Here is a 27,989-nt window from a genome sequence, read left to right as displayed (position 1 = left end):
TGGTTGAATGGCATCTCCTTTGAATGTGTTGCACCAATGCAGCATTTTCTAATTAATATTTTGTTCAGTGCTCTTCATTATAATATTTTGTTGTGCTTAGCAAAAAAGACAATAATAAATTTTCCATCAGGAGAAATCTTTTGGTAAGTGCCAAAGCCATTTGTTTGTCCACAGTTGGGATGTGTTACAGTTTAGCCTTCAGAGGCGCCATGCCAGCAGTTTCCTATGGAGACCTGGAATAGTTCATGTATATTATGCACTGAATATGCCATATACACATGGAAATTAATTGCTCGTTTCCTCCACCCCCTAAAAAAAAAAAAAAAAGTCTTGATTGCTCCTTTTCCAGATTAATTCAAAAAGCAAGAAAGCAAAATACTGAGAATTTCCACAGTACATGAATGCCTGAGATCACCTTGTAATTGGGGCTGTAGTGCAAGGTGTTGGCAAGCTCAAATATGGAATGAAAACAAACCGGAAGGTAAGATTGTGTGTCCCAGTATGACCATTGTGGTCATGTTTAGAACCCTGAGAGCTGTGTATTTTCATTCTGTTTGATAAATTGTTCTCTGCTTGACTTAAAACTGCCTTTGTTTTTTCTCTGGCTTATTTTTATTCCATTTGGAATCAAAGCAATACATTTATTTTATTTTTATATTGAATATTAAGCTGTTTGTGATTGCATCCAATGTAAAACTTGGTGCTTTGGCTCCAACATAATTTCAGCAAATAGCTATTTTTTATCTTAATACAAATGCAATTCTTTAGAAAAGCCATCTGGCCCACCCTAGGCATGATGTGCAAACTTGGAGTGTGACAGAGTGGTTTGAAAGATGAGTAACTGTGTGCAGTCCTCTTGGAATTTCATCATCTGCAATTCCTGTTTAGTATCCTCTTTCCCAATTATTTTGATACCTATATAGCTGAGAAAAAAAAAAAATTATTTAGAGTCACAGATACATAGAATTGCCTGGGTTGGAAGGGACCTTAAAGATCATTCAGTTACAGCTGTCCTGCCATGGGCAGGGACACCTTTCATTAAACCATGTTGCTTAGAGCTGCATCCAACCAGACCTTGAACACTTTCAAGGATGGGGGGTCCACAGCTTCTCTGGGCATATCTACCGTTGTGCTTTTAAAAAACCAAACCCCAAACCCCCTTGTTCATTTGATAATCAGTCATCAGGACTCTTGACTGTCTTCTGTGCATTTGTAAGCCTCCAGCTTAAATAAGAGAGAGATCTCTTGCTTTAAAGTAACTGCCCTGTAAACTAAAAAATTTTTCTTTTCATAAATTTTTGGGAGTTCAAGAACATTGCACATTCAGTGGTCCCAAGCATAGTTTTCTTTTGTGACTCCTCCATCAGTGCATTATTCAGTTTACAAGATACTGTATGTGAACAGAGTAACTGCCTTGTGGTTAATGTAAATCAGGGATTCCATAAATTCTCATCTATTGAGTGATTTTTCAGGCATTTAATTTCTCAAAAGACATTAATTGATTACATTGCTATAACTTACTTATCATGAAGAAGAATTTTCCTTGGAATCCACAGCAGCTGAACATCTGTGCTCCTGGTGGGTGGCATTAGAGTGAAGATGGTGAGGAACTGACTTGAAGAGAGTGAAAAAATATGGAAATAACCTATGCTGACCATCAGAGTTCTGCTTGTGGTCTGCTGCTGCTTTTCTCTTCTTTTAAAGGTAGCACCTGTGCATTTCCTGAGAAGAAAATGAATTGGTGTGCTATTTAATTCTTCTGAAATAATGTGACAAGCATTAGTCTTCACAGCAAGACTGATATTCAGTACTTGCTATTTCCAAAAGAGTCCATAATCCTGAGGTGCAGCTAATGTAGTCAATTTGCAAATTATAGAAACAACAGAAAGAGTAGGGTCCCTGTTTTCGAGGTGTCATTTTCACTCCTACAGATTGGAGAGGAACACATCTAGTCATTTTTGAAAACTAACTGGTCTTCTTATTTTGACTGCGTATTTTTTAAGCAGCTCACATTAGGAAGATTTGGTCTGAATGATTTTTCTCTTTTAAATACCCAGTTTTGTTAAGAACAACAGCTGAGAATAGGGAATAGTCATTTCTGAGCTGTCCATGGTATAAAACTGCCTGACTATGGTATTTAATGTCACCAAGTAAATCAGGAATTTTAGGTATTTTTTGAATGTTGTTTTCATCATATACTAAAACAGAAGGCAACAGGAGTGCAGAAGAAGAAATTAAAGCTCAGCAAGAAATGAGGAAATGCTCATTACTTTTCTTAAAATTATATTTATTACCTTACCTTTAACTTCAAAGAGACAAAAGGAAGAATCAGGACTGGGAGCAGCATGTTGTGCGAGGTTCAGTCACAGTAGAAATCTGGGGATCTTTCTCCTCCCTCATTTATTCTTGTAACCAAAGATTAGGTTCCATTATATTATTTGAGCTAAGGGAAATTGAGTAAGAAAAGATTTATCTTTTTTTTATTTCTTTAAATACTCTTTTATAGGGGGCAAGTAATTTCCAGTTACTCGGTGATTTACAAGTCAGAATGAGGCTAAGATGTTTTTTGGCTATATAAACAAATGTTGCCACAATGTTAATGCAAACCCAGGATTTCTTTTTTTCTGCTGTTTTAGTAGTAATTTTCTGTTATTTATTCCAGAGCATATAATTTTAGGAAAACCTAAATCAAAAACACTGGCATTGGTTTTCCTCAGGAAAAAAACCCCAACAAAACAGCAAAAAATTTGCGTGAATTTGATTGCAAAAGCATCAGCCCATGATATCTGTATTTTTTTTTGTTACCAGTAGTGGTTCGAAACACTTTGGTAGAAAATTGATGAAGAACAATGAGATTCCTTGGTTGGGTAACCATTAATAGCAATGAGAAGATGTCTCTGGTAGAGATTCTTACATATATATGTTAAAGAATAAAATAAGAGTGTGGATTTCTAAAATGAAAGTTTACAGAAATAATTGGAAGGGGACAAGAACCCCCAAACCTAACACCACAAAATCAGCAGAAATTATGAAAAAAATAGTTTAGGTACAGAGATTATGGAATAAAAACTCGTCAACAATACCTGGGGACTAAGTTCTTCCGTGCATTGACAGAAATGCATATGCAATAATAAAAATTAAAAACAGCTTAAAACTTGTCATAATTAAAATACTGTTATTTATAAAATGCTATCTACTTTGAAACATTTCTTGTGTTTACCAGGTACCCCAAGAATATACTAAAATTATAAATGAGAAATAGTTATGATATTATTCTATCCCCAGCTGTAGAATTAACTCATCACCCTGCTTGGACTGTTTCTTGTATCATAGAAACAGGACTTGTGGAAATATTCAGAATACAGTACTTTCTTAAAATTAAATTCTTCTGACTGGCAGTATTTAGCTCATAGAAAGGATTGCTCTATCTGGACTAATTATAATACTGCTTATTGGAATTCTTCAGTGCTGAGTTCAGTTTCACAAAGGAGGGTAATAAGAATCCCAAATGATTTTATTGATGAAGAAACTCAAGTGGGGCAAGTGAAACCATTTGCCGTCATCTCAGAGCCAAAGCCAGTAAATCACTAGCTTACCCACTAGACATTGCAAATTATACTTAAAATCTCCCAGCAATGCTGAGGGGCAGTTTGAAGATTGCTATGGTAGCAAAGAAGTTTTTGAATGCCTTTGAAATACTTCTTGCAGCCTATAGAAAACTAGGGGCCAGGGGCACAATTCTGGCTCTTCTCTTTCCTTCCTATTGCTACACTGTATTAGCAAGCAATAATTAATCTTAAGAATTTCTTTTGTTGCCTTTAATGGCTGCAGTTCTCCAGAGAGCAGTGTGTACAGCTATGCATCAATGAAGTGACTAAGAAGGTATTAGTCTCTTCCATCTTGATTGAAGTAGGTAAATTCAGGGATATCTTTTACCAATGTGTGATTAGCAATTTATGATCAGTTATGACCCTAGCTATAGAGCAGTTAGGAATCTCTTAATTTTGTATTCTGACTGGCTATATCTGTATTTGTCAGATCTCTCTGTCCTTACAAATCTACTTGTTCAACTGTAAAAGCTCTGATGGATGTGATACTGCCAAGAATGGAAATTATCACAAAGAAAAAGAACACTTAGGGGAAATTTAATGCTCCAACCATCGTGGCCAGTACTGTGGTAAGGAGCTTGACTTATTGTTGAACACTTTTAGGGAGCTTAACTAATGAAAGTAGTTCTTACCGGAAAATAAATCCTGCTTGTGAATTACTCTGGATAATTATAGGTATTTATTTGGCCACAGACCAATCAGATAGGCTGACGGAAGACAAAACTTTGTGAATTTACAGTACTGCTGCTCATGACACTACATGGCTCACGCGCCACCCTGTGGACAATCGTGGAAAATTTTGTATTTCTTTTTACTGCTCCTGGTAATTCATTCATATGTTCTCTGGGTTCCGGGAGAAATTTCTCTGACCTTCCTTTTTTTTTTCTTTCGGATTATGTGCATCAGTTCTTTGGTGCTGTAATAGCCTTAGAGGAAAAGTTGCTACAATGGGTAAGAGAGCATGTCAAACATTTTGATTCTATAGTGCCATTCTATGTAGCACTATTCTGTGTGACTTCTTTGATGTAGCAATGAGTTTCCTACATAAATGAAGCAGCTTTTTATGCATCTTACTTAGTGCCAATGCTTTTCCTGATAGCACAACTTCTCACTGCTACTGTGTTAAAGTACTTACAAGGAACTGGAGAATTACATTTGGAGATCTGAAACTTCCATTAGGAGTTTATTATTTTTATTGCCTTTCTTTCATGGCAAACTTGTTAATAACACAAGCTAGATAATAATTTTCTCTACTGAAATTGATTATCTTTGAATGGTTTTTTTAATAAGAGGAAAAGGAGCCATCTTTAATGGAAGGGCAAATTCTCTATTTGTTGAGAACATATGCCAATACTCTTATTGAGAGTAATGGTCATCTTCAAGAACTAACTGAAGTCAGCAGTGATGTGGTGACAAAATCTGTTACCATCTTATTACTCTGGACTATGAAGTAGTAGATATTTCAGATTTGTTGTACAATGTTGCTGTTCCATTGATATTACACCCAGTGATCTGCATGATTTTTATGTCTTGATAAATTTTCTTTTGAAATAAGAAAAAATAACTAGGATATGAGGTATGAAACATAATACTTCTGATGAGAAAAAATGGGAAAAGTGGACAAAGGGACAAATCACAATATTAATTTCACAGTTAATTTGACATGGGGATGTCATAAATGGAATACAAAATTTTTTATCTCATTGTCATAGAATTCAGTACCTATCCATGGGGAAGCATGAAGACAAAATGTAAGTATGTGTTTTATAAATAACAGTAACATTTGAGTCTCCTTTTATTAGTAAAGTTTGAGAAGCTTCCCTGAGAGCAATCAAATTACACCAGGAATAAGAAGAATCAAGATCTCACAAGAACTGACTGATAAATGGTTCTAAACCTTTTTTATTCATGTTTTCCCTATTGATGTCAAGAAGCATTTGTGTAAGTATGGATGGCTAGAACAGAAGTAGAAGCACATCGTAGAAGCTGTAATTTTTAAAGTTTTAGTGATTGACTGAGATCAATTTTACTTTTATCATGTAAAACAGAACACTTCTAGCATTTTTTTATATGACCATATTTTAAGATAATGGCAATAGTTAATTTTAGGGCTATTATATACTTCTGACCACAATAAGAAGTTATTTAGTTTTATCAATCATTTTATTTACAGTCAGAATCAAAGTCTTTATGTTGTCTGAGGAAAATTTTCAGCCTACAACAACAGATATGTACTGGAAATGTTCAGCGGTGTCTGCAAGATATAGGTTGTCTACTAGTAATTTCTTCCCCTTTACTACTCTTTGATGACTAGTAAATTAGGGAGAAATTGGTTTTAACACTGCACATAAAGAATTTTTTTACATTCTTTTCATTCCATGCATAGAACATATACAGGGCTTTTAGGCTAAATCCAGTCCACCTTCTCAAATGCTTGAATTGCCATTCGTGTCCGGTGAAATCTTTAGTCTCAAGCGGTAGAAGTAATAGAACAGTATTTGTGAGGAAATGGTTAAAAATGGAAGAATGGTCAGGAGAATAGTAAATGTGCTCAACTGACCTTGCGGGTAGGAATGCCAAGAATTTCAGGGTGAGAAAATTCCGTTTATTATGCCTAGTGTTGTTCATCCTCTGCCTGTTTCAAAAAAGTAGAGTTCCTGTGTACGTACTCCCACAGATGTGCTTGAGCCTCATGCTGGGAGAGAGAGATCAAAGGCTCGGGGGTTATTGAAACACAGTCTCTTGATAAACTGTGCATCATGGAGCCCTTTGGTACACTGGGGCAGGCAGTGCCCCTCCTGCCCAGAAGGATGAACTGAGCCTAATGGATCCCTCTCCCTGTGTGTCTCTGTCCCCCAGGATGAACCAAGCCTAACAGAGCCCGTGTCTCTCTGTGTCTCTGCCGCCTGGCATTGTTAGTGAGGGAATGAAATAAATCTGCTCTTTGCATTTCATCCAGGTTTGGTGCATGGCCTGGCTACCTCTATGTTCCAATACACACAAATACCTAGTCTATTAAAATACAGTTTCAGCTATGGGATTTATTTGGTTTGGTTTGGACTTTTTTGTGCTCTGGTGAACCATGGACAAAGATATATGCTTTTGGAGATACAGAATTGTGGGGCACCATTTTGAGCAAGCTTGGGATGGTTCTCAGGGGTAAACTAAGACAGACACACAATTCCTCACCAAGGGTTGCTTGGTCCTGGTAGGGTACCTTGGTTTATGACCAGATGTATTATACATTTTGCTGCTCATAGTTTACACAGTACAAAAGTTATGAGAAATTAACAATCTTACAGTGTGTGGAGAGCATATTCTTTTCCAATATTACCATTTTTTAGTAAGGGGACAGCATGCTTGTTTAATGTGAAGATTAAAGACACAACAAAATTGTGTGATTATTTCTATCACTGTTATGAAAGGAATCGAACCCTCTCTGAGAGAGTTGAGATACAAGCTGAACTGAATAACCTGTCATCCTGTCCTTTTCCTACCTGTGGCTGCACAGAACATCAACAATAAATATGGGCACCTTAATGTATTCATAAAATATATGTCATAAAGCAAAAAGAGGGAAGAAGAGCTTATAAGCAGATTCTGTGCTCCACATATACCAAATTCTGCATGTATTGGCAACAAAAAAAGTTGTAATTTTGAAGTAAAATAAAATTCGGCATTTAGTGCATAAATACTTCACAGATATTTTTCCCAGTGACACTTGTAGAATGGAGCTGCAATCCTTCCTCCATCCTCTGTGACAGAACAGGATGAAAGTATTTTTGCCTAGAATGTGTAATATGAATTATTTTTCTGGTTTTCATTGAAAACACAGGTACTCAGAGTAATTCAAAAAGCTTTTACTTGGAATGTTCATGCTCTTGTAACAGCTAGGCAAACTGCAGGAAAAAAAAAACAAACTGAAGAGAATATAAAAATCTTTCATAGAGTTTTCATAAAATTTTATATTCCCATCTGCTTTACCATGTAGTAATTGAATTTCTCTTGTCCACAGATCTTAGCTGACATGTACATAAGGTGAATGCCACCAGTGACCAGATGAGCCAGAGGAGTCACTTCTCCCTTGCTTTAAACATGAAGGCACCTACATGAACTAATAAATCACTCAGGAGAAGAAAAGCTGAACCCTGTGTGAGCAGTTTTTTACTTTGACACTTGAAAAATACCAAGTTTTGGTTTCTAAATAAATTAAAGTCTCATCCTACTGTTTTCATAATAGTTTACCTTACACTAGCATCTTCCTTTGAAATGAATAGTAGTGACAGAAATGTTGATTGGGTACCCTGAAATAGTGGACTGAGATGTTTAAGAAAACACATATGTAGAACTTTGCAGAACTGAAAGACAGCATAGTTCTCATGTAAAACATACATCTAAAGCATCATTCTCTAAGCACAATATTTTACACAAAAGCAAATGGCCCAGAAAGTGTCAGTTTCTGCTGAAGAGAAGATTAAGACATATGAGTAGTTAAAACATTTTGTGTTAATTTCCAGAAAGACAAGAATGGTTTTATATACAAGTGTTGTTCTGCTTTTCTATAAATGTACATGCTGTTGTGTTTCTTGAATTGTAACCATAATCACTGTTGGGCATTTTTAGTGTCAAACAAATATAGGGAAAACCCCAAGAGCTCCCATTTTCCCCCCAATGTATTTGAAAGGACACCAATGCTTATATTATTATAAATAGCAATACGCTCATTTTATGTAAGCCCATTTTCCCACCCATATTGCAACCAAACATTTAAACTCTCAACAATTTTTCTTGCGATTAATCTGCCTGGGACTTAAGAACAATTTCTAGATAAGGGGTAATGTTAACACAGGAGAAAATGCATATAAACCACCATAAAGATATTACTGATTAAAATTCAAAGGTTCTTGATCATTAGAATGTTCTGATTCAATTTTCCAAAAGGAAAAAAAAATATGGAAAAGTTAAGAAAGTTTAAAATTGAATTCTTGAAGCCAAAAGGGGTTAAAATTGATAGATCAGGAAATCTCTTCTGGTCTTTGATTCAAATCAGGAAATTATTGTCCTACATATAGTCTTGTAGGATTTTTCCACCATCTATCAGCCTTATTACTTTCTGGGGTAACTAAATTTTTGGTGGGTCTGGATGTGTGTCAGTTTTTCTCAGTGCAAGTATGTACAGATCCATAGAGCAGACTTCTTACTCAGTAATCAAGCTTCATGTTAAGATGGAACTGGCCAAGCAAGAAGTGTGTGTTTTCCAGAGAGACTGGAAAATAGAGTTGGATGGCCACTTATCATGAGTGTTTTACCAAGTGCTATCATAAATTATGTCAGTAAGAGACAAGCAAGACAATATTAGCTCTACAGGATCACAAACTGAGCCAAGCTCACCATGAAACCAGTGAGGGATTTGGCCACTGACAAATAAAGGAAGGCAGAGTAAACTATAAAAGACAAACCAATCCAAATGCTCTCTCTCTATACAGCAAGCATTGGCTCAGTGTAAGGAGCTGTGATTTTGCTTTGGTGTAGCAGAGAATGTCCACCAAACACCATTCCCAGCTGTCAAAGGAACTTGGAAATACCATGAGTATTATATGCATACATAAGATTTTAACTAGTTTTTTTCTTGCACAGGCTGGAGAGGGAGAAGCAATTGAGCATATCTAGTCTGTCACCAAAAAATGAAGGAAGGGTTTACTCTGCATCCATGCAGGTGAAAATTGTTCTGCTCTATAACTGTCAGTACAGCAGGGAAGGGTTGATATTGGAGTCTTGTTAGGAAATCAAATTGCTGTATTTCTTGTTGTTCAGCAATCCCTCAGAGCCAAGGATTCAGTATCTCCAGTTCTTTTATGTTTTACTTTGAGAGTTGACAATAAAATAAATGGAAATGTCGGAAGACCTCTTGAGCAGAGAGTAGCTGGCCACATAGATTGTTATAGCATGACATTTGGGTTTCTGAAAGAAGACACAAAGACCAAGAAATTTTCTTTTGTTTCAGTTTTGGAAGCAAAATAGAGATTATAATTAAACACAAGGAGAATACACATGATCTCCTTGAAAAGATTATTCTATTTTTTTTAAAAGCTAGCCTTTTTTGTTTCTTAATTTAGATTATTTGCAAGGTGTTAGTCCAAGAAATAATCTGCAATTTGGGTGGGACCTAGCCATATAAAAATGACTATATTAATGCTTTTGTCTACCCAGTATGTGCATTAATTACAGGGAATTCCTTTATTTTGATGGTTCTTATATTGCTGTCATGATTAGATTCAATAAGTTACAAATCTATGATAAAAAGAAAGAGAATAAAATAGACTGAAAAACAAGGAAAAGCCAGCACAACTGTCTCTCTTCTTTAGTTTCTTCTATGGGCTGCAAAATTGTAGAGCACCTACTATTTTTACTGCTAAATACAGTATTTTCTTTGATTTGTCCAATGATCATATTTTTTTCTTCCTCTCTGTTACTTACACTATGAAGCCTTCTTAGTTTTGTGGCATTTTTTTTTTTTTTTAATTATAATTATTATTGGTATTAATGTAATTTCTGTCTGACTACAAAAATTTAGTCTTGGTATTAATAAGCAAATTTAAAATCTAGGCCATATTCTTACTAGGCAATGGCACTTGAAGCACCTTGTTATGCACCATGCTTCACAATTTACAATCTGACCCCACTATTTTCCATGTGGTTATCCTCATCTCAAAATGAGTAAGCCACCACAGTGTTTGTGGGTAGACACAGTGGTAAAGCAGAGTGTGTGGGAACGACAGAGTTTCTGTTCTAAGGCCCATGTTTCACTGTCTACAGCTGTGCTGGGTACTCAAGGGTCTCCCTGTAGGTAAAGGAGAGGAACTTTAATGGTGCTTGACTCATCTGATCATGTTCAAATGTCTAGTTTAGGGTAACATGAATCTTATCTGAGATGATACTGGCAATACTGACTAGCTCTCTGTCAAGAGTAAAGGGAGACTGAAGTGACAAGTTCAAACCTAGATGTCTATATTCAGCTGTACCATTCCTTGATTTGTGAGGGAGAAAGATGCTATCTTTTTTTTCCTTCTAACCATTTACTTGTTGGAATCCTATAGACTGCTAGCTGAGCAGCAGAGCGAATGTTACAGCAATCAAAGTTAGAAATAAAAACCAAGGTCAACCGAGCTGAACAGAGCACTAATGAACAAAAGATGCACTTGTTCTGGGAAGAATGGATTTCTCAATGTGAGTTGTCAAAATATCCCCTTTGAGTGTGTCTATAAATGCTGTAGGTGCTTCTGAAGCATCTTAGAGCGGCCAGTTTTGCAGATAGCTGGCTTGAAAGAAGTGTGACTAAGATGTGTCCTGGAACTGATAGTATCAGTACATGTACAGTGGGTTAAAATTTTCTTCCTGCACAACCTCTAAGCAAGATATCCACAAGCTGATAGAGAAACATCCAGGTGGGCGGAGAGCACCTAGAAAACAAGTGATATTGTATTTCAAGCTTTTCAGAATGTTAATGACATATCCTACCCCTCATATAGAATGGCCTTTGCTAGAGGTAAAAGTGGAAACAACTAAATTGCTGCTGTAAGATGGGTGAGTATAGAATAGTGTTTCAGTCTTTTCATTGCATCAAAAATTCTCCTACATTTGCAGGCATGTCTGTGGGCAGAACAATGAGACCTTGCTTCCTCATGAAGTTGGAAACACAGTAGGATTCAGTGCTTTTATCACAGCAGCACTCATAATTAGATTGCATTCCTTTTGGTTCTTAAGAGATTGCATTCTTCTTGGTTCTAAATATTTACCACAGTTCAAGGGGTTTTTTTAAGTGGAAATAGTTTGCTCTTCATCTTTCTTTTGCAGAGTGCAGTTATATAGATTTCAACACATTTCAAGGTTTTTTGCTGGGATATTGAAGATTTTTCAGTGTTCAAAAGTTACAAGTGGTTCTATTAAATTCCTCCCTGCACTCAAGTCATTTCTACGAAATGCAGAAATTTCTACAAAATAACACTATCACTTTTGAATGATGCACAACAGAAATGTGTGTACTCTGTAAATTATGAACATTTATACTACAAGTTTCATCTAGTTCACCTATAACTCTATCATGCTTTTTTATGGGTAGCAAAAGGCATTAGCTGGTTAGCTGTAGTCATCAAGTTCCTTTGATTCCTTTTAAAGTACTTTTCACTTAGGTTCTTCTGCCTTTCCCTCTTAGAGTGTGTTTCTGATGATTAAATCTTTCATACTCTCTTGTACTCTCTGCCATCTCCATCAAAGTACTAATGGAGCACTTTCAGTTCACTTGCCTTGATAGGGCAACTTGCCCTGTAGGACAAGAGGCATAGCTCTTGCTGATTTGTCTGCCTTTAAAAGCTTGTGTTTGGTCTCAGAGCCGTGAATCTTTTTTGCAATAGTTGGAATATGGGTGATTTTGGACACCGCATAGATTTGTGTTCTTGTTCTTTACGCAGATACAATATTTACTTGTCTTGTTGGGAAGCTTAATTCAATATTTGTATGATGCTTAGAAATCCTTAGATGCTGTGGAGAATAAATTATTGTTCATTTATTACATGCCACATTGTAGTGAGTAAGTTATTGTAATTTAAGCACTTTTTAATACCAATGCATTTAGAGCTAAAAATTTGTGCACCATTGTAGGACTTTAGTCTACCTTATGTGATTTTTGCCTAATTTTTAATTAGACAATGAGATAAGATCAATAAGTATAACATACTTCTAGTATGTATGTATATTTGAGAAAATACATGTATTTTTTCATGTTTAATGCTTTCTAAAAGCTAAAGAAGGTCATAAAGCTAAGTGATTTTCATTAGCCATACCTCACAGAAAGTATCTCCAAATCACTCTATATTTCATTAATACTGTAAAAAGGATTTATGCTTGAGAGGAGAAGGGAATTTGTCTCAGAGATAAATCTGGGCAACCAATATGACTTAGATGGTCTTTTCCAATCTTGTTTGCTTATGAATGAAGAAAATCCAGAGCATATTTTAATAATAAGCTTGCTCTTCTATAATAGATATTTGCAGTTTTCTTTAAATGTGCATGACTCATTAAACACATAACATTAGGTTTTTATTTGTGTGAGTGAGTGGTACTTATATGTACATACATAGTGATATATAATTCTGGGGTCTGGGAGATAATAAAACTCTGTGGTGGGCTGCAACTAAATCCCCTGGTATGTAAAAAAGGCAGCTTACCCACAGTCTTCTTCATGATTCTGTGGTCTCTAATATCAGATAAATTTTTGGGGTGTTTATTTTAGAACCCTCTTGCCTTGGTTAGGGAGACTTCTCATTTCCAAACTAGAGGAAACATGCTCAAAAAGTGTTTCATGTGATACCAGAGTGGATGGCACATTTGGAGTGCATTGTGGTGGTTGTTGCAAGTGTCATCACACACAGGGTTAATATGGTGTCTTTTAGTTTGCCATGTATGCTGTCAGTCTGGCTGCACCTCTCCTCCTGCTGTGTGGCAAGGCATGTGAGAGTTTATTGCATTACCTATTGATTGTAGAAAAAGACTTTACAATCATGTCTTTGATTAGATGTTTCCTAACTCCAGGCAATAAAGTCAGGTTGTTTTGCAATGTGCAGATTAAAATCTAGAGATATTAAATCTAGAACATGGCTGCTTACAAATTAAGCTGGAGTGGTCTTTATGAGAGGCCTCTGCACTATCAAATATGCTGAGAAGCTGCATGCCATTAAGGGTGGTCACAGATGTGGCTTCATACATCAGAGAGCTCTTCATATTGTGTGCCTCCTGATAAGGCTTTCTCTTTGCTTTAGAGGCCTCAGTGTGGAAGGAAGAATGGAATAAAAATATGGTACAACCCTACAATTTATACTTTGACTTCATTCCCTTATCACTGCTACAGAGGTAATTTCATTCTCAGTTTCATCCTTACTTCCAAAATGGCTACTGAGATAAAAAGGGCAATCATTTGTCCTCAAAATATTTGTATGTGCACTTTTGTTACATCTATGATTTTATTACATATTACTGAAGTCTGCTGACTGATTTCCCTGAAAGAAGAGCAGGCAGACTGGAGTGGCACTACTCTGAACAAGGAATGAATAAGCCACCTCTTTTTCAGGACATAACTACTACAGCAGTTGCAATTTTTTCATCCATATGACAATAAAACAAATAGTGGTTTTCAGGTCACCACACAAGCTAACACACAATCTCCTTCACCAAAAACCTACAATGTTTATTTTTCCATTTAAAGTAGGAGGGCTGGTGGCAGTAATGAAAACCTCCAACTGGTCAATGGGAGCAATCTTCAAGGCATGAGATAGAGCAGCTCCACTGTGAGCTGCAGGCTGATCTGATCTGATCTGGCTAGGCTTGGCTGCAGCTCTTGCACAGCTCAGAAACTCCACTGAAGCCCAAGGAGTTATTGTGCTTGCATAGCCCCAGTGAGTGGCTTCCTAAAGTTAGCACAAAGCTTATCTAATCCTTTCAATTTTTGAAAAAGTGACCAGGTTGCCAATCTTCATACAATTGATATTCTTAATGCCAGACATTTTTAGAAAAAGAAAGAAAGAAAGAAAGAAAGAAAGAAAGAAAGAAAGAAAGAAAGAAAGAAAGAAAGAAAGAAAGAAAGAAAGAAAGAGAAAGAAAGAAAAAGAAAGAAAGAAAGAAAGAAAGAAAGAAAGAAAGAAAGAAAGAAAGAAAGAAAGAAAAAGAAAGAAAGAAAAAGAAAGAAAGAAAAAGAAAGAAAGAAAGAAAGAAAGAAAGAAAGAAAGAAAGAAAGAAAGAAAGAAAGAAAGAAAGAAAGAAAGAAAGAAAGAAAGAAAAAGAAAGAAAGAAACCCACAGGAACACAGGGGATGCATAGGAAGTTATCTGACAGGCAGGTGTGCAGATAGTCAAAGCAGTGTGCATTTATCTTTAGCTATAATTGTATTTGAGTATTATGCAGGAGCTTCAGTCATGACTGACACCCTGCTCTGTACTAGATGCACTGTAGACACTTAATAAAAGGCAGTTCTGGAGTCATAACTAAGAATTACTGGAGCTTCATGTTTAACTGAAGCACCAAGTACCTTACCACAATCAATTGCAAGGAAGAATTTATAATATGGTTCAAGAGGACTCTGGATACTCCTAATATAAGACAGAGTACATGGTAGTATTTTAAAGGACTTTTATGGTCAAGTATCCATATGTTATCTGTAGTAGGAGATGAAGATAACTGGTTTATTAGTGTGGTAATTGAGACTGAATGATGTGGACAATATAAGAGGGAGGCAAATATATATTTACTCAGAATGCTTAAATGCTTCAGTAACTTTAGTGCATTACTCTGCTAACCTCTTCCAATCTGTTAAATATGTATTGAGTAGATAATGAGGCTATATCCTCAGTAACACAAATTATTTAAAGTAAAGCAGTGGTTTAAAGCTACTAGTTGTGAATTATTTCAAAACCTTTCCTGAAGAAATTCCCAAGATGAGGGCTGTAGATCACTGTCAGTTTAAGGAAAGAAATTGTGTTAAATTATGCTGGCTCTTTCCCATGTTTTCAGCTACTAATTTGCATTAAAATATGGCTAAAAATACATTAATTTTTCACAAATATTACTTTGCTGTGGAAGTATTTACTGTAATCTCCAAAGTGTTGCTATGTACTTGTCTTGAAAATACCTTCAAGTCACATGAAGTCTCCTCATCCAGACACAAATGATAGCCTAAGAAGAGCTGACAGTCTCTTCTCTGGCATTTACCTTGCAGGCTGTGCATTAGTGAAAGGATGCCTTTTTTCCTGCCCCACAAATAGCAGATGGAAATGTTCCAGATTGATTTGGATTTCTCCTTTAAAGGTGACTGAAGTATTTTCAATGTAATTGCAATAACTTTTGATATTATTACTATAATTCACTTTCTGTGCATTTTTTCAATATAGAGCTTTTGCTATGCATCCATGGATTGCCTATGAAATGGTCTAAACTGAATTAAGAAGAAAAACTGAGGCCAGATATGGTAGGGAAAGGAATCAACTATAATACCAAATTTGAAATTTGGTTAGCAAAAAGATATTTTCCTTTAGCAAGGCTTTTCTTTCTTTACATGCACTTAAATGATGCACCTAGACAATTATTTAGCCCTAGAATCATGGCATCTGCTGAGTTGGAAGGGACTCACAAGGATCACTGAGTCCAGATCTTGGCCCTGCACATGACACCTCAAGAGTCACACCATGTGCCTGAGAGCATTGTCCAAATGCTTCTTGAGCTCTGTCAGGCTTGGTGCTGTCATCACTTCCCTGGGGAGCCTGTTGCAGTTCTCAGCCAGCCTCTGGGTGAAAGACTTTTTCCTGATATCCAAACTAAACACCCCTGACTCAGTTTCATGCCATTCTCTTGGGTCCTGTCACTGGTCATGAGAGTGAAGCCATCAGTACCTGCACCTCTGCTTCCCTTTCTGATGGTGTTGAAGACCACAATGAGGTCTCGTCTCAGTCTCCTGTACTCCAGGCTGAACAAACCAAGTGACCTCAACTGCCCCTCATAATTGTTTGTCAAATTGTTTCATATACAGTGCAGATTAATAGAGAGCAAGGTATCACAAAAGAAATTTCTAAAGGTAGATGCTGTCTTAAGCAGATGTTTCGACTACAAAAGATACAGGGACACGAAGCTGAAAACTTCTGAACATCTTCAATTTATTTTGATGTCCGTGTGAACACATATTTCCATTTTTTATCTTCTTGTTTTAATAAAATTACCATAATTAACTGATGGTCAAGACAAAAATGCATTCACTTCAAAATATTATGCTATATTTTTAGCTGCGAGGAGCAAGAAGAAGATACTGTATCTTTTCTGCTAATGCACCTTCATCTTCCTTTTCAGATGCATTAAGATTAGGAAAGACTTTCCTTGCATTTCTGGAAAATAAGTATTTTCTTCAGGTCTTTACAACTTCTCATAGGATCACAATATTCATGTGATCCCTTCTTCCTCAGAGAAATACCCATGAGTATCAAGAATCCCAGTAGAAAACCTGACATTGTTCTTAATAAACCGAAGACTTCCTCCAGTAATAGAGCTGTCTATTATCAGGCATTTAATTCTCTGCATGTGACCATAAAGCCTTGTTTTGGTCATAATTTGAAGTACATATTTAAATGTATTAAATATCCTAGAGACTTGGATGGAAAATTCTGCTATAGATGATTTTTAGAGCTCTCCCATGCAAGAGGGCTGGGGAAACCAAAAATATAAAAGGGAAACAATATTTAAAAATGGTAGTTTGTTAGGCATAAAAAAGCTTCATATTTACTTTTCAGTATTAATTCAAAAGTTGCATGTTCTTTTTCAAGTTGGCTCATTTTCTTCTGTGGAACCAACTTATCATGTTATTGGATGCCATTTGGTCCCACCAGTGTTTGAAATTCTGAATTACCCTTTCTAGCTTTCTGACATTGTATTTTCCCTCTTGACATTCACATACTGTAAATATAGTTCTATCCAGGATGAATTCCATTTAGCAGACATTGCTTGACAGCTATAGTAAATTCAGAATGATCTATTCATTCATCAATATGTGTGTACAATTTCCATTAAGCTCAATAAAATTTGTGTACAGCTGTAATAACTGAAGTCTTTTAACACTGTAGTGTCTTTCTAATTGCCAGGGAGGTTTCACCAGTTGACTGAGATATCTCTCTACTTTTTAATGCTTTGGGAGTGTTGAAGTGGTCATTGGCACTGGTGAGGCTGCAACTCAAATTCTTTGGCTGGTTTAGGGCCCCTTACTAAAAGAAATATTGAGGTGCTGGAGCATTTCTAGAGAAGGGCTGGGGAAGGGTCTAAAGAGTAAATCTTAAGAGGAGCAGCCAAGGGAAGTGTTTAGCCCGGACAAAAGGAGGCTCAGGAGAGACCTTACCACTCTCTACAACTCCCTGAAAGGAAGGTTGTAGCCAGGCAGGGGTCAGGTCTTTTCTCCCAAGTATAAAAGCAACAGAACAAGAGGAAATGGCCTCAAATTGTGACATGTTTAGGTCAGATACTGAGAAAAATTTCTTCATGAAAAGGGTTGCCAAGCATAACAGCAGACTGCCCACGGAAGTAGCTGAGTCACCACCCTGGAAATATTTAAAAGATGTGTAGATGTGGCACTTTGGGACATGGTTTAGTGGTGGCCTGGCAGTGCTGGGCTAGTGGTTGGACTATACAATCTTAAAGGTCTTTTCCAACCTAAACAATTATATGATTTTATGATCTGAGAAATAAAAATAAGGGACTCTTATGGGAGTAGCTTAGATGGAAGATCCTCCTTCTGCACCTCTTGGCTGGTGTGGCTGTCCCAGTCTGCTATAACACCTTCCTAACCTATAGAGAGGGGAGAACACTGTTGACCCAAGCTGCAAACACTTGACATTTGCAGGATACGGGTGCTAAAGCTTGTAGGTGCCCTGCTGAGACTGCAGGCATGTCTCACTGCTTGCTTAGAAACATCCTTACATTTACACTCTGGAACAGAAATGTTAGGAGAATGAGTAGAAGTATCTAATAACTTCATATTGTGACCTAACACAATCTGACCATGTTTTCGTTGCAAAGGTTAATATATTCAACTTGGATTTGTTGAATCATGTAAAGTAATACTTCACAACACGCTCCAGGAAAAAGAAAGGAAAAAAAAAAAAGAGTATATATGGTTAGCTTGTTTTATAGGACTAAAGAATGCCTGAAGATCTTTGTAATGATTTTTGTGTGACAGAATCAGTCAAAGTTAATGATTTTGCAGGCCTCACTTGTGGTTATATTAAAAATAATTGTATTACCCTTGCACAACTCATTTCTGTTGCTATATAGTTTAAATATTTTATGCAGTTTTTAAGGACTGATCCTATTCCGAGGTGGGGAAAAAGGCAATAATCTGTGCCATTTCTTCCGTCTCAAACCACAAGGAAATTTTCTACTGTCACCATTATTGAAATATTCACCAACCAGCCTGCTGGATCTTCCTGTTTTGAATTATTGTCTTATCCTCTTTAGCTATTTTTTTTTCAATGTCTATCTACTTATGATGAATTTGAGTACATTTTTGAAAACCCCAATCATCATATGCTAAACAAGTATGAAGTTTGAACAACTAAAATCAAGTCAAGGTTCTTGTCCTGTGGAGGACTTGATGAGGTAGGTGATATACAGGTATACAGGTATAAAAGTATGAATGGGTGACGAGCAAGTATGTTTTTTGTTGTGCTTGTTGGAAGAGCCTTAAGAAACAGAAATTTTGTTTGAAAAATGGTCTGCTGAGCCTTTAAGTACTTACTCAAATAAGCTGTTTATTACTTATTCAAGTGAATTATAAAGGCCAATGAACACAGAAAGGGTTTCAAGAACTCAGAATGAAGGTGGTAGAAATTTTTGCATGTCATAGTCAGTCTTTTTTCTGTGAATATTTGCAGTCAGTTTGTGATACTATATCAGCTCTACCATTTCAGTGGTAGTTAAAGAAAAGAAAATGTAGGTTAATGAACTTGAAAAATTGTGGGATGTACAGCAGGAGGGGGACAGAAGATGTAAACAAGAAGGAAGTTAAGGGAAGAGGCATTTTTGAACAATTTTAATGTCACTAATTAATATCTGGTTCTTAGTCAATTCCCAAAAAACTCACATATCATAATGATGACTGGATATCAAAATGTATCTGTCAGTTATAAAGGGGAGGGCATTGCAAAGAGCTCAGGATAATGCAGGGAAGAGGTAACAGAGTCTCTAGGGAAATATTTATTCTTTCAAAACCAGAAATAAGTATAATAAAACTTATTCATAGTGCACTCTTTCATTTCATATTTGCTGTATACATATTGGCATTACTTCTATGAAAGCATTTGAAATATTGATATATTAACACTCTTTATGGATAAGGCAAGGCAGGGAAAGCCTCAAGGAGGAAAAATTATGGCAGTTGGACAAGACTACAGAAACACTTTTCCCAGGGCTGGCATTTAAGATTTTTCCTGGGCTGTGCTCAAATCTCTAGGCCACAGCTCTCCTGGGATATCACATATTATGTATGGATGAGCTTTCAAAGTGACCTAAAAGATAGGCACTGTACTCCCTCAGAAAGGCAATAGGATTGAGGATCCTAATATCCCAAGGCCTTTCTGAAAATCTCATCTTACACACAGTCTTAACCACTTCATCACAGTCACTAAATAACAGCAGGTACTTGTTAACAGCATGTGTATTAGTCACTGAAAATAATTTATCCCTGCTTTGGGGCTCCTCTAAAGAAATTATACCTCTCCATTTCTCAGCTTTCTCTATATAACACCTGAGAAATAATTGTTTTCATTTTTCTTTGCCTCATTGATTGTAGAATAAATAATCCATGAATAACTCCCTATCCTCATTATTCTACCGTATCTGGTGAGCAATAACTTTCAGTTCAGCTGTTTAAGGGCAATGGCAGGAGGGATGAAGAGGGATGAAAAAGAAGAGTCAGACTCTTGTCATCCCTAAAGCATAAGGCTGGGATATGGCCAGGTTGTCTCCGTCATCCCTTGTAGGTGAAAACCACAGTGAAACTTCAATGCAGCTTGCTTCCTGGCTCGCTCTCGGGCAGAGAATTAATTACAGAATGGCAACATCTGCATTAGCGGCTCCTGCAGCCCCAGCTCTCTGCAGGCGGGATGATGCTCGCTCCCCACCAGATCTAGGACCGCTCGGAGGACTTGCCTGCTATCCACCTGTCTCGGATCCCTGCAGGCTGGAGCTCGGGGAGCCGCGGTGTGCGGGGGAGCGGCGGGGAGGGCGGCAGGAGCCGGCCGCGGGGCGAGCAGGGACGCCGCGCCTCCGCTCCAGCGGCACCGCGACACCGCCCCGGCGCTCCGCTCCGCAGCCGGCCCCGGCCTCCATCCCCATCCTCATCCCCATCCCCATCCCCATCCCCATCCCCATCCCCATTCCCATCTCATCCCCATCCCCCCTGCCCCCGGCCCCGCTCCACCTTCCCGCAGCCCCAGCCCCGATCCCTGCACTGGCTCCCGCCCCGCTCCGCCCCAGCCCTGGCCGCGATCCCCGCCGCCGTCCCCCGGCTCTGCATCTGAGCCAGGCAAGCGAGAACGATCGGGGTCCTGGAGGCTCGAGGGGCGCAGAGGAAGAAGGAGGAGCTGGAGGAAGCGAAGGGAAGGGGAGGGGAGCGCAGAGGAGAGGATTTTCCCATCTCCTTTTTTTTTTTTTTTTTTTGGAGGAGGAAGGTTGCTGCTGCTAGTGGCAGCGTTTCCTCCTGCTGGAAGATGATAAATACATGAGGAGAGAGGCTCTGAGCCTGCTTCTGTGCTGCGGGAGTGTCTCTCTCCCTCCCTCCCCTCTCCCTGCTTCTGTGTGAGTGTGTGTTTGGCTGCCGGGCGGTGTGTGCGTGTACACTGTGTATATATATCTGAGCTGGGAGGTTATTGCAAGCTTCTCTCAGCAGCGCTCCTCTGTACAGGAAGACAGGCTCAGCTGCAGTGGTAGCATCAACAGCAGCATTAGCAGCACCAACTGCTTTATTCGCCTTTCTTCCTTCCCTTCATCTCCATCTCCCTTTCCCTTCCCTCCTCCCACGTCTTTTAGGTGATTGATCTTCATTTTTTTAAAATTATTATTTATTTTTCTACTCTACAATCCTTGTTATTTGATACTTCGTGGCTTTTTTTTTTTTTCTTTTTTTCTTTCCCCCTTTCCCTGAGAAGGAGGCACAGAAACAAACACGCACAAACACAGAGAAATAAGGGAAAGAAAAGTACCGGGACTTACCCTGCTGCTGCAAACCCAAAGATAGCAGACGAAGAGGGGGTTTGGCTTCTACCCCAAGGTAAAGCCCTGCCCCCTTTACCTCCTCGACACCTCCTCCGAGGAAGAGAAGGAGAGAGAGCGAAGGGGGCCAAAGTGGAGAAAAGCAGGTCTTCTGCGACTGGCATTTGGAGTACAGGGAGCCAGGAAGTGAAGGATGGTTGTGGTTACCCGAGCTGGCTGCAGGGCAGCTCTCTTCCTCTGGATTTTCATCAGCATTAGCTGCAGAGCCAGGACTGCTCTGCCTGCATCTCGTAAGTACCCTTTTCTAAGAAACGCGCACAATTTCAGCTCTGAATTAAGCCAGAGGGAGATTCCCACAACTCTGTGAGGTTGATTATTTTTGCTTTGCTGATGAATATTGTGTTTGATTGTGTTTGATTTTTCTTTGTATGCATATGTGTGCACTGAGGTCTGATACTGTTTGCAGTGCTCCCCATCAGATCTTCCTTGGTGATTTCAATGGTAGCTGGTGTGGAAAGTTGAAAGAGACCTGCTCTGTGATATAATCTTGGTTCTGCAATGGAGTCAGAGGGGGAAAGCAATCAGAAGCAGTTCAAAGTTTGGGGATAGTTTTTGTTTGGTTGGTTTGGTTTATTTTGGTTTTTCCCATCTTCCTCGGAAGGAATGCAATTTGCATTTGGAAGTACTTCACTTCCACAGTTTTGTGAGGGAAAAGAGGAGATGTGAGCAGTTTCCATAACTAGTGTTTTATCGAGGAGCAGAAAGAGAAAATTGTGTCTCGTTTGAAGAGGAAAGAATGATTGTGAATTGAAGAGAGGGAACTGAGCCAGGACAGCTTTTCTTTAGAGCAAAGTTTTGCTGCCGATAATAGAATGAGCAAAGGTATTTTAGAGGAGACCATCAATTGCCCTCCTAGAGAGGTAGAAATAGTAGAGAAATGATCAAACATCTGCTGAAATTCTGAACTTCAGACTAGAGGAGTGTAGAGCACCTGTACAGAATCCGATTCTGTTGTTAGTATAAAAATGACACCATATTAATTGATTTCAGTGGATATTAGACCAAGTCTTGAACATTGCACTAAGCTGTAGTTTTGAGCAAAACATTTTGCAAGTAGATGTCAGTACTAAGTATTTAGTTGTTTCTCTTAAGACTATGTAAAACATTTGCCAATGGCCAAGTATTTTTGAAATGCATACTGAAATGAAACAGTGCATTTTTATAGTATCATTATCATAGTGCTGGCTTGATCGGCTGTTTATAGAGGAAGGAAGTGTCCTGAAATGTTATGGATAGATGTGCTGGGATTGCATACATGTGAATGGGGGTTGATTCTACTGACCAAGCAGGGAATTGCATAGAATGCAATGTATATACTGCATAGAGATCTATGTAGATCGCTCTATTTATTTATTTGTTTAATTGTTTCCTTGGGGGCTGGAATGAACAATGCAATGATTAGGGAATTGGAGCACTGCTATGCTTTCTTACTGGGTTTCTATCTGTTATCATCTAATACCTATTGAAAAACAAGTGTTATTCCAGGATTTTCTTGCACCTGCATATTTTTTTGTGTGTCAACAAATATGTATAGCAGTGTCTGCATTGTTATTGAGGTCTCAAAGGCTATAGGACATTCAGTTGTTTTCCTACCTTTGAATTAGGAGAAGTATTGATCCTGAGGTTACTTCTTAGTTTTGACCAGCTATATAATTTTTCTTAGGAGTATTATTTCTTCATGGTCATCTCTCAGGCTCTGCATAATAGGAATGTGTGGGGGACAGTATTCATGATTTAGGTTGTCAGAAATCTGTTCTTTGAAAACAAAGTCCCTGCTTTTCTCTGAGAGGGTTTTGGAGCTTTTTTTGTTTGTTTTTGTCACTCAGCAACTAATGGCTATAGTATAACTTGAAAATTACCTACAGTAGGTTATTGATTTCCCAACAAACAAATCTTTAACTTTTGAAAGAAGTTTGTTCAGAAGTTAAGGGTTGTAGTAACATCATTATACCCAGAAATTCCAGGAATGGGGGATATATATAATCTTTATTACAGTTTAGTCATATGCATTCCCATCTTGATGATCAGCTATTCAAAAATTTCTTTATATTAATTCACCTTCCAAGAGCTTATACATTATACTCCTTATGTAGTGAGTGGCATTTCATTTTATTTCTGACTCACTTCTTAAAGTGAAATGGAGCTAGATTTGTTTACTGGAAACATAAATATAGCTAGAAATACACGTCAGCCTTAAATTTACAAAAGGATTGTTCTCAGTGCAGCACATGTTGAAAATTCTTGTAAAGCTTATGGATGCTTGGGTGCTGGTGCCACAGTGGGAAGGAACTCCAGTGCTGTGTCACACTGTTTTGGTGTACCACTTTGCTGGTTATTCTGTTGCATGCTTTGCTATACAAACTGGTCACGCTACTGTATTTTGTCACTGTGCTCTATTTTCTGGGGTTGTTTGTAACTTTGCAACTGATTTGGATTGGAGGATTTTGTGAATGGGATTGGAGAATTTTGTTCTCTGTTGACAAGATGATATACCTAGTTTTCATTATCCTTTTTTTGGTTTTGTTTTGTTTAGTTTTGGTTTTTTTCCTTTTTTTTTCTTTTTTTCCCCCTCTGTTGATTTTGAACCTCATATTCGGAATACTTCTGAAACAATTAAAAACTGTGTGAAATGCAACTTTGATGTAAAACTTATTTCCAACCACTATTTCATTTTCTCCTCCATTGTAAATTTATGTTTTGGCTTTGAAGTTATTAACAACATCAAATCTTTTCTCTATAGGTTTTTTAGGAAATATGCAAGTCTTATGGTGTACAGTACATTACAAATCCCTATGTAAGAGCTTGCTGTTCAGTATTTTCTCACAGTCTGGTCTGCTTGTGCTGCCATAGAAAAGGATACAGCTTTCAGAAAGAACAGAATTGGATATTGCTGATGTGAATATGCTTTATCTCAAATGTTTGTTTACTTTGCAAAGTAAATATATCTCTAGTTAAAATGGAATCTGTCAGTAGTACTGATTCAGAAGTGATCGTGTTGAAAGCTTTTAATCTCATTTAGTTTTATCTCAAGATGACGTGGGTGTTGAAAGCCCATCCTGTAGTATAATAAACATACACTGTGATACAATATCCCACACATTAATGCTCAGATCTTACTGTCAATTCTATTCATGGTCATGTTTTCAGACCCTGGCAATAAATTCTTCATATTCCTGCAATTTTTATTTTTTTTAATAAGCGTGGAAGGATGAAAACACCCTTCTGGAATCAAGGCTAATGAACAGCTCAACCAGGAGAGGTCATCACAAGATAAAAAGTAACACAGAAAATACAAATTTAGTACTTTATAGTCCTTTACGTGGCTAAGATGGAATGATAAGAATATGAATATGGGTAGACTAACTCTCATTTGTATGCCTATAAAATCCCCAAACACAAAAAGCAGCAATGTTGTTACGTAATAAAAATGTTCAAGGTATTAATTATAGGATTGTCTCCTTCTCTCTGAAAGGAATTCACTTTACAAGTAATTATCTTTCACAGCTAGGGTTTTTTGGTTTTTTTCATCATATCTGTTTTTATGCAATGCAAACCTGATGAGCACAGAACTATTAAAACTTCTAGTTCTGATACTTGTCATACTTTTGTAGTATGTCCCATAGCACTGCTCAAGTTGAAGTTTGAGCCCATTTTGCAAGACTTGGTGCAGAAATCAAAAGGGGGGCATGTAGAGTAAATAATTAAGATACATAAAAGAAAAAATATACAGCTTTTATATTTGATTTCATGGCACCCAGATTTTCCTTGGAAAAGTACTGAAAAGGAGTAATGTCCCTTTTGAAAGAGCAAGGCATTGTAGAAGAAAGTCCTTTTTAAGAGGCGAAGTTAGAAGAAGCTCTGAGCAATCTGGTCCAGTGGAAGTTGTATGCCCATGTTAAGCATATGAGGTGTCATAAATTCTATTAGATTCACACTTGGGGAAAATTTCTCTTCCAGATAATGTCTCAGACATAATAATGATATTTTTGGAAATCTGATCAATTCCTTTTTTTTTGTTTTCTTTTCGGTATAATTACTGATAAACATTTATTAGTTTAGATCCTGTTGTCTTGAGGTTAACACAGCGATCTCACAGAATTTAGTTTCAAGTATACCAAACCATTTTCATGTGCATTTAGCATTTAATCATTTTTCTTACTATTGGGGTCAAAGCGCTTAAAAATATAATAAACTTTTAATTTGAGGGCCTAGCTCTCTTTTAAGTTCATGGAATTTCATAACATTAAACATATGATTTCTCTTTTGTTCTTTTAGAACACTTTAGCTATAAATTACAACAAAATTTACATTCATAATAGTATAATTATATTATTATTTTGGTGCTATTCATCACCATATAATAAAATTCACGTTCAACAGACAAGTGACAGTTTTAACAACATTGCACTGAGTTGCTGAGTTACTGTTAATATTTAACAACATTGCATTGAGTTACTCATCATGACTCTTTTAATAAATTGGCTTTTTCTTGAGCAATATGTTAACTTATATGTGAATGAATGCAACAGGATTGAATAGTCTGCTATAATTTCAAAATTAGTGGCAGCAGCTATAGCCTGTGTCAGTGCTAAAAATCAAAGTTTCAAAGAGTCTTTAACTTTTCTGTATGTAACATTACATAAAACCTAATTGCAGACATTCATCTAAATAGAAGAAGTCTGATTCAAAGTTGGTGCCAGTGGGCGTTTAATCAATTGTAATGCCATGGAACTACTGTTCTAAAAACTGTTTTTTGCTTGGGCTGTTTTTGCTTTGCTTGTATGTTTTGTTTATTTTTTTTTAAATTCTGGTGCAATAATATAAAATTAGGCATAAAAAGCTCTTTAATAAGTAGTCCAGTGTGAAAAAAAGTTTGAAGGTGAAGCTAAAGACTTCAAATTGAAAACTTGTTTCTGAACGTTGGTTGTTTCTTTTGCCAGGAGATGAGAAATATTTTTTATTTTCTCTCTTTTTTTTCTTTTTTTTTTTTTTAATCAGGTACTTTTAACCCAGGAGATTATTTTAGTTGCTTCAATTGTGATAGGAAATTATTTATATATAAGGCATTAGACATAAGACTGTACCTCTTCTTGAATAACTCACATTACAATGGATCTTTTACAGATAGTAGATTTTCTTATAGAAGTTCTTCAGGACTTTTAACTTGGATCTCTATGTCTTTAAATTGTCAGATATCATGTTTACTGTTTAGGAGATTTTAAGACTGCAGTACTTTTAATGTCTGGGACAATAACAAACTATACACAAACCATGGGGGAGTTTCTGCATTTTCTTTTTTCTAGATTTTCAAAAGCTGATCTCACTCTGCATGATCCGACTCATACGTCAAAATAAGATAACTGGTTAAATTTTGAGGTCTTCCCCTACCCATGCCTATGTCCTGAATAGCTGTCATGCTCATCTTACAAAAGCACATGGACTTGCAAATGTGATCCAGTCAAGTAGGAAACTTCAACTAGGAAATGTTAGAGAAGCAACAGGAGTCTTCTTCATCAGATGAGATGATGAGTGACTTTGAAAATTCTTTAGTCTTAACAATTTTAAATAATTTAAAATTATAGCATTATTTCCAAAATCCACATAGAGATGAGATCCTTCTTTAAAAGATCAGGAAGACTTGTAGGATAAAGAGAGCAGTCCGCTAGCTTGAGCCTTCTTGCACTGAAGGAAATGGAAGTTGTGCCACAGATTATAGGAACGGTGTGGTTATGTTCTTTGTCATGAGTTCATGATGCAGTCCATTGGTATGAAATACTAGAAATTATTAAAAAGGTTCCTCAGACTTCAGCCTTTGAACGAACATTGATTTTATCTGTATTATAGTTCATTTATCCAGCAACTTCATTGGCATTGCATAGGTAGATAATCCAAGACCACCAGGTAATTGCAGAACATGTTAAATCTCTAAATTTGGTGAAGTAGAAAATTGCAGTAATCAGTAATCAATTCTTTTGAGCCACTTACATTTCCAACTTTGAAGACATTATAGATATAATAAAAGAATTCCCAAGTGCTGTGCTTAACATTTACAAGGAACTTGGGCACTTGGTTTTAATAGTTCCGCAATTTCAAAGCAGCTTTACAAAGCTGAGACCTTTCCTACCTCAGAAATGGTCTCAGTATTCATTCACTGTAGTAGTAGCCAGCCTTTTCCGATTGGGCCTTTAAGGTTGAACAGCAGATAATTCAGAGCAGAAAAAGATATTGACATTCACATTTACCTCTTTCCTCTGCCTAAAAAGTCTAGAGATTTTTTTGACTTTACAGTCTCCTGGTAGAGATGTAACATTTAACTAAAGCAAGTGGTCATGCTAAGTCCATTGAGGGATTCGCAAACTTATTTACACATATGGTTCGTTACTTGATGTTAATATTTACCATCATTTGAAATATTTATAAAATATTTTATTTTAAGCTGTGTATGCACTCCAAAAGTATGTTTTAAATAAATCAGTAACTAAAATTGACTCCTAGTATAGCTAGGAACTTTGTTGCCAGTTTTGCATTTGT

The 27,989-nt window shown here is 37.1% G+C and overlaps 1 protein-coding gene and 1 long non-coding RNA gene across 3 annotated transcripts in view; one reads left to right on the top strand and one right to left on the bottom strand.

Annotated features, from left to right (window-relative positions):
- LOC139591273 (uncharacterized) overlaps window positions 1-21,486 on the bottom strand; it is a 232,737-nt gene extending 211,251 nt beyond the window's left edge. For both annotated transcript variants that reach the window (XR_011679594.1, XR_011679595.1), the window contains exon 1: window positions 21,399-21,486. This is a non-coding gene — a long non-coding RNA (uncharacterized lncRNA). The remainder of the gene's footprint in view (window positions 1-21,398) is intronic.
- A 67-nt stretch (window positions 21,487-21,553) lies between these two features.
- The window catches only part of CNTNAP2 (contactin associated protein 2), a 1,031,572-nt gene continuing 1,025,136 nt past the window's right edge, over window positions 21,554-27,989 (top strand). The window contains exon 1 of the mRNA XM_071429755.1: window positions 21,554-21,688. Coding sequence (XP_071285856.1) covers window positions 21,592-21,688 — 97 coding nt within the window. The 5' untranslated portion in view covers window positions 21,554-21,591. The remainder of the gene's footprint in view (window positions 21,689-27,989) is intronic.

This window comes from Agelaius tricolor, unplaced genomic scaffold (genome assembly GCF_023055355.1).
Source record: "Agelaius tricolor isolate 1412-34295 unplaced genomic scaffold, bAgeTri1.0.p SCAF_6, whole genome shotgun sequence".
NCBI lineage: Eukaryota > Metazoa > Chordata > Aves > Passeriformes > Icteridae > Agelaius > Agelaius tricolor.
This window is presented reverse-complemented; position numbering and strand designations above follow the sequence as displayed.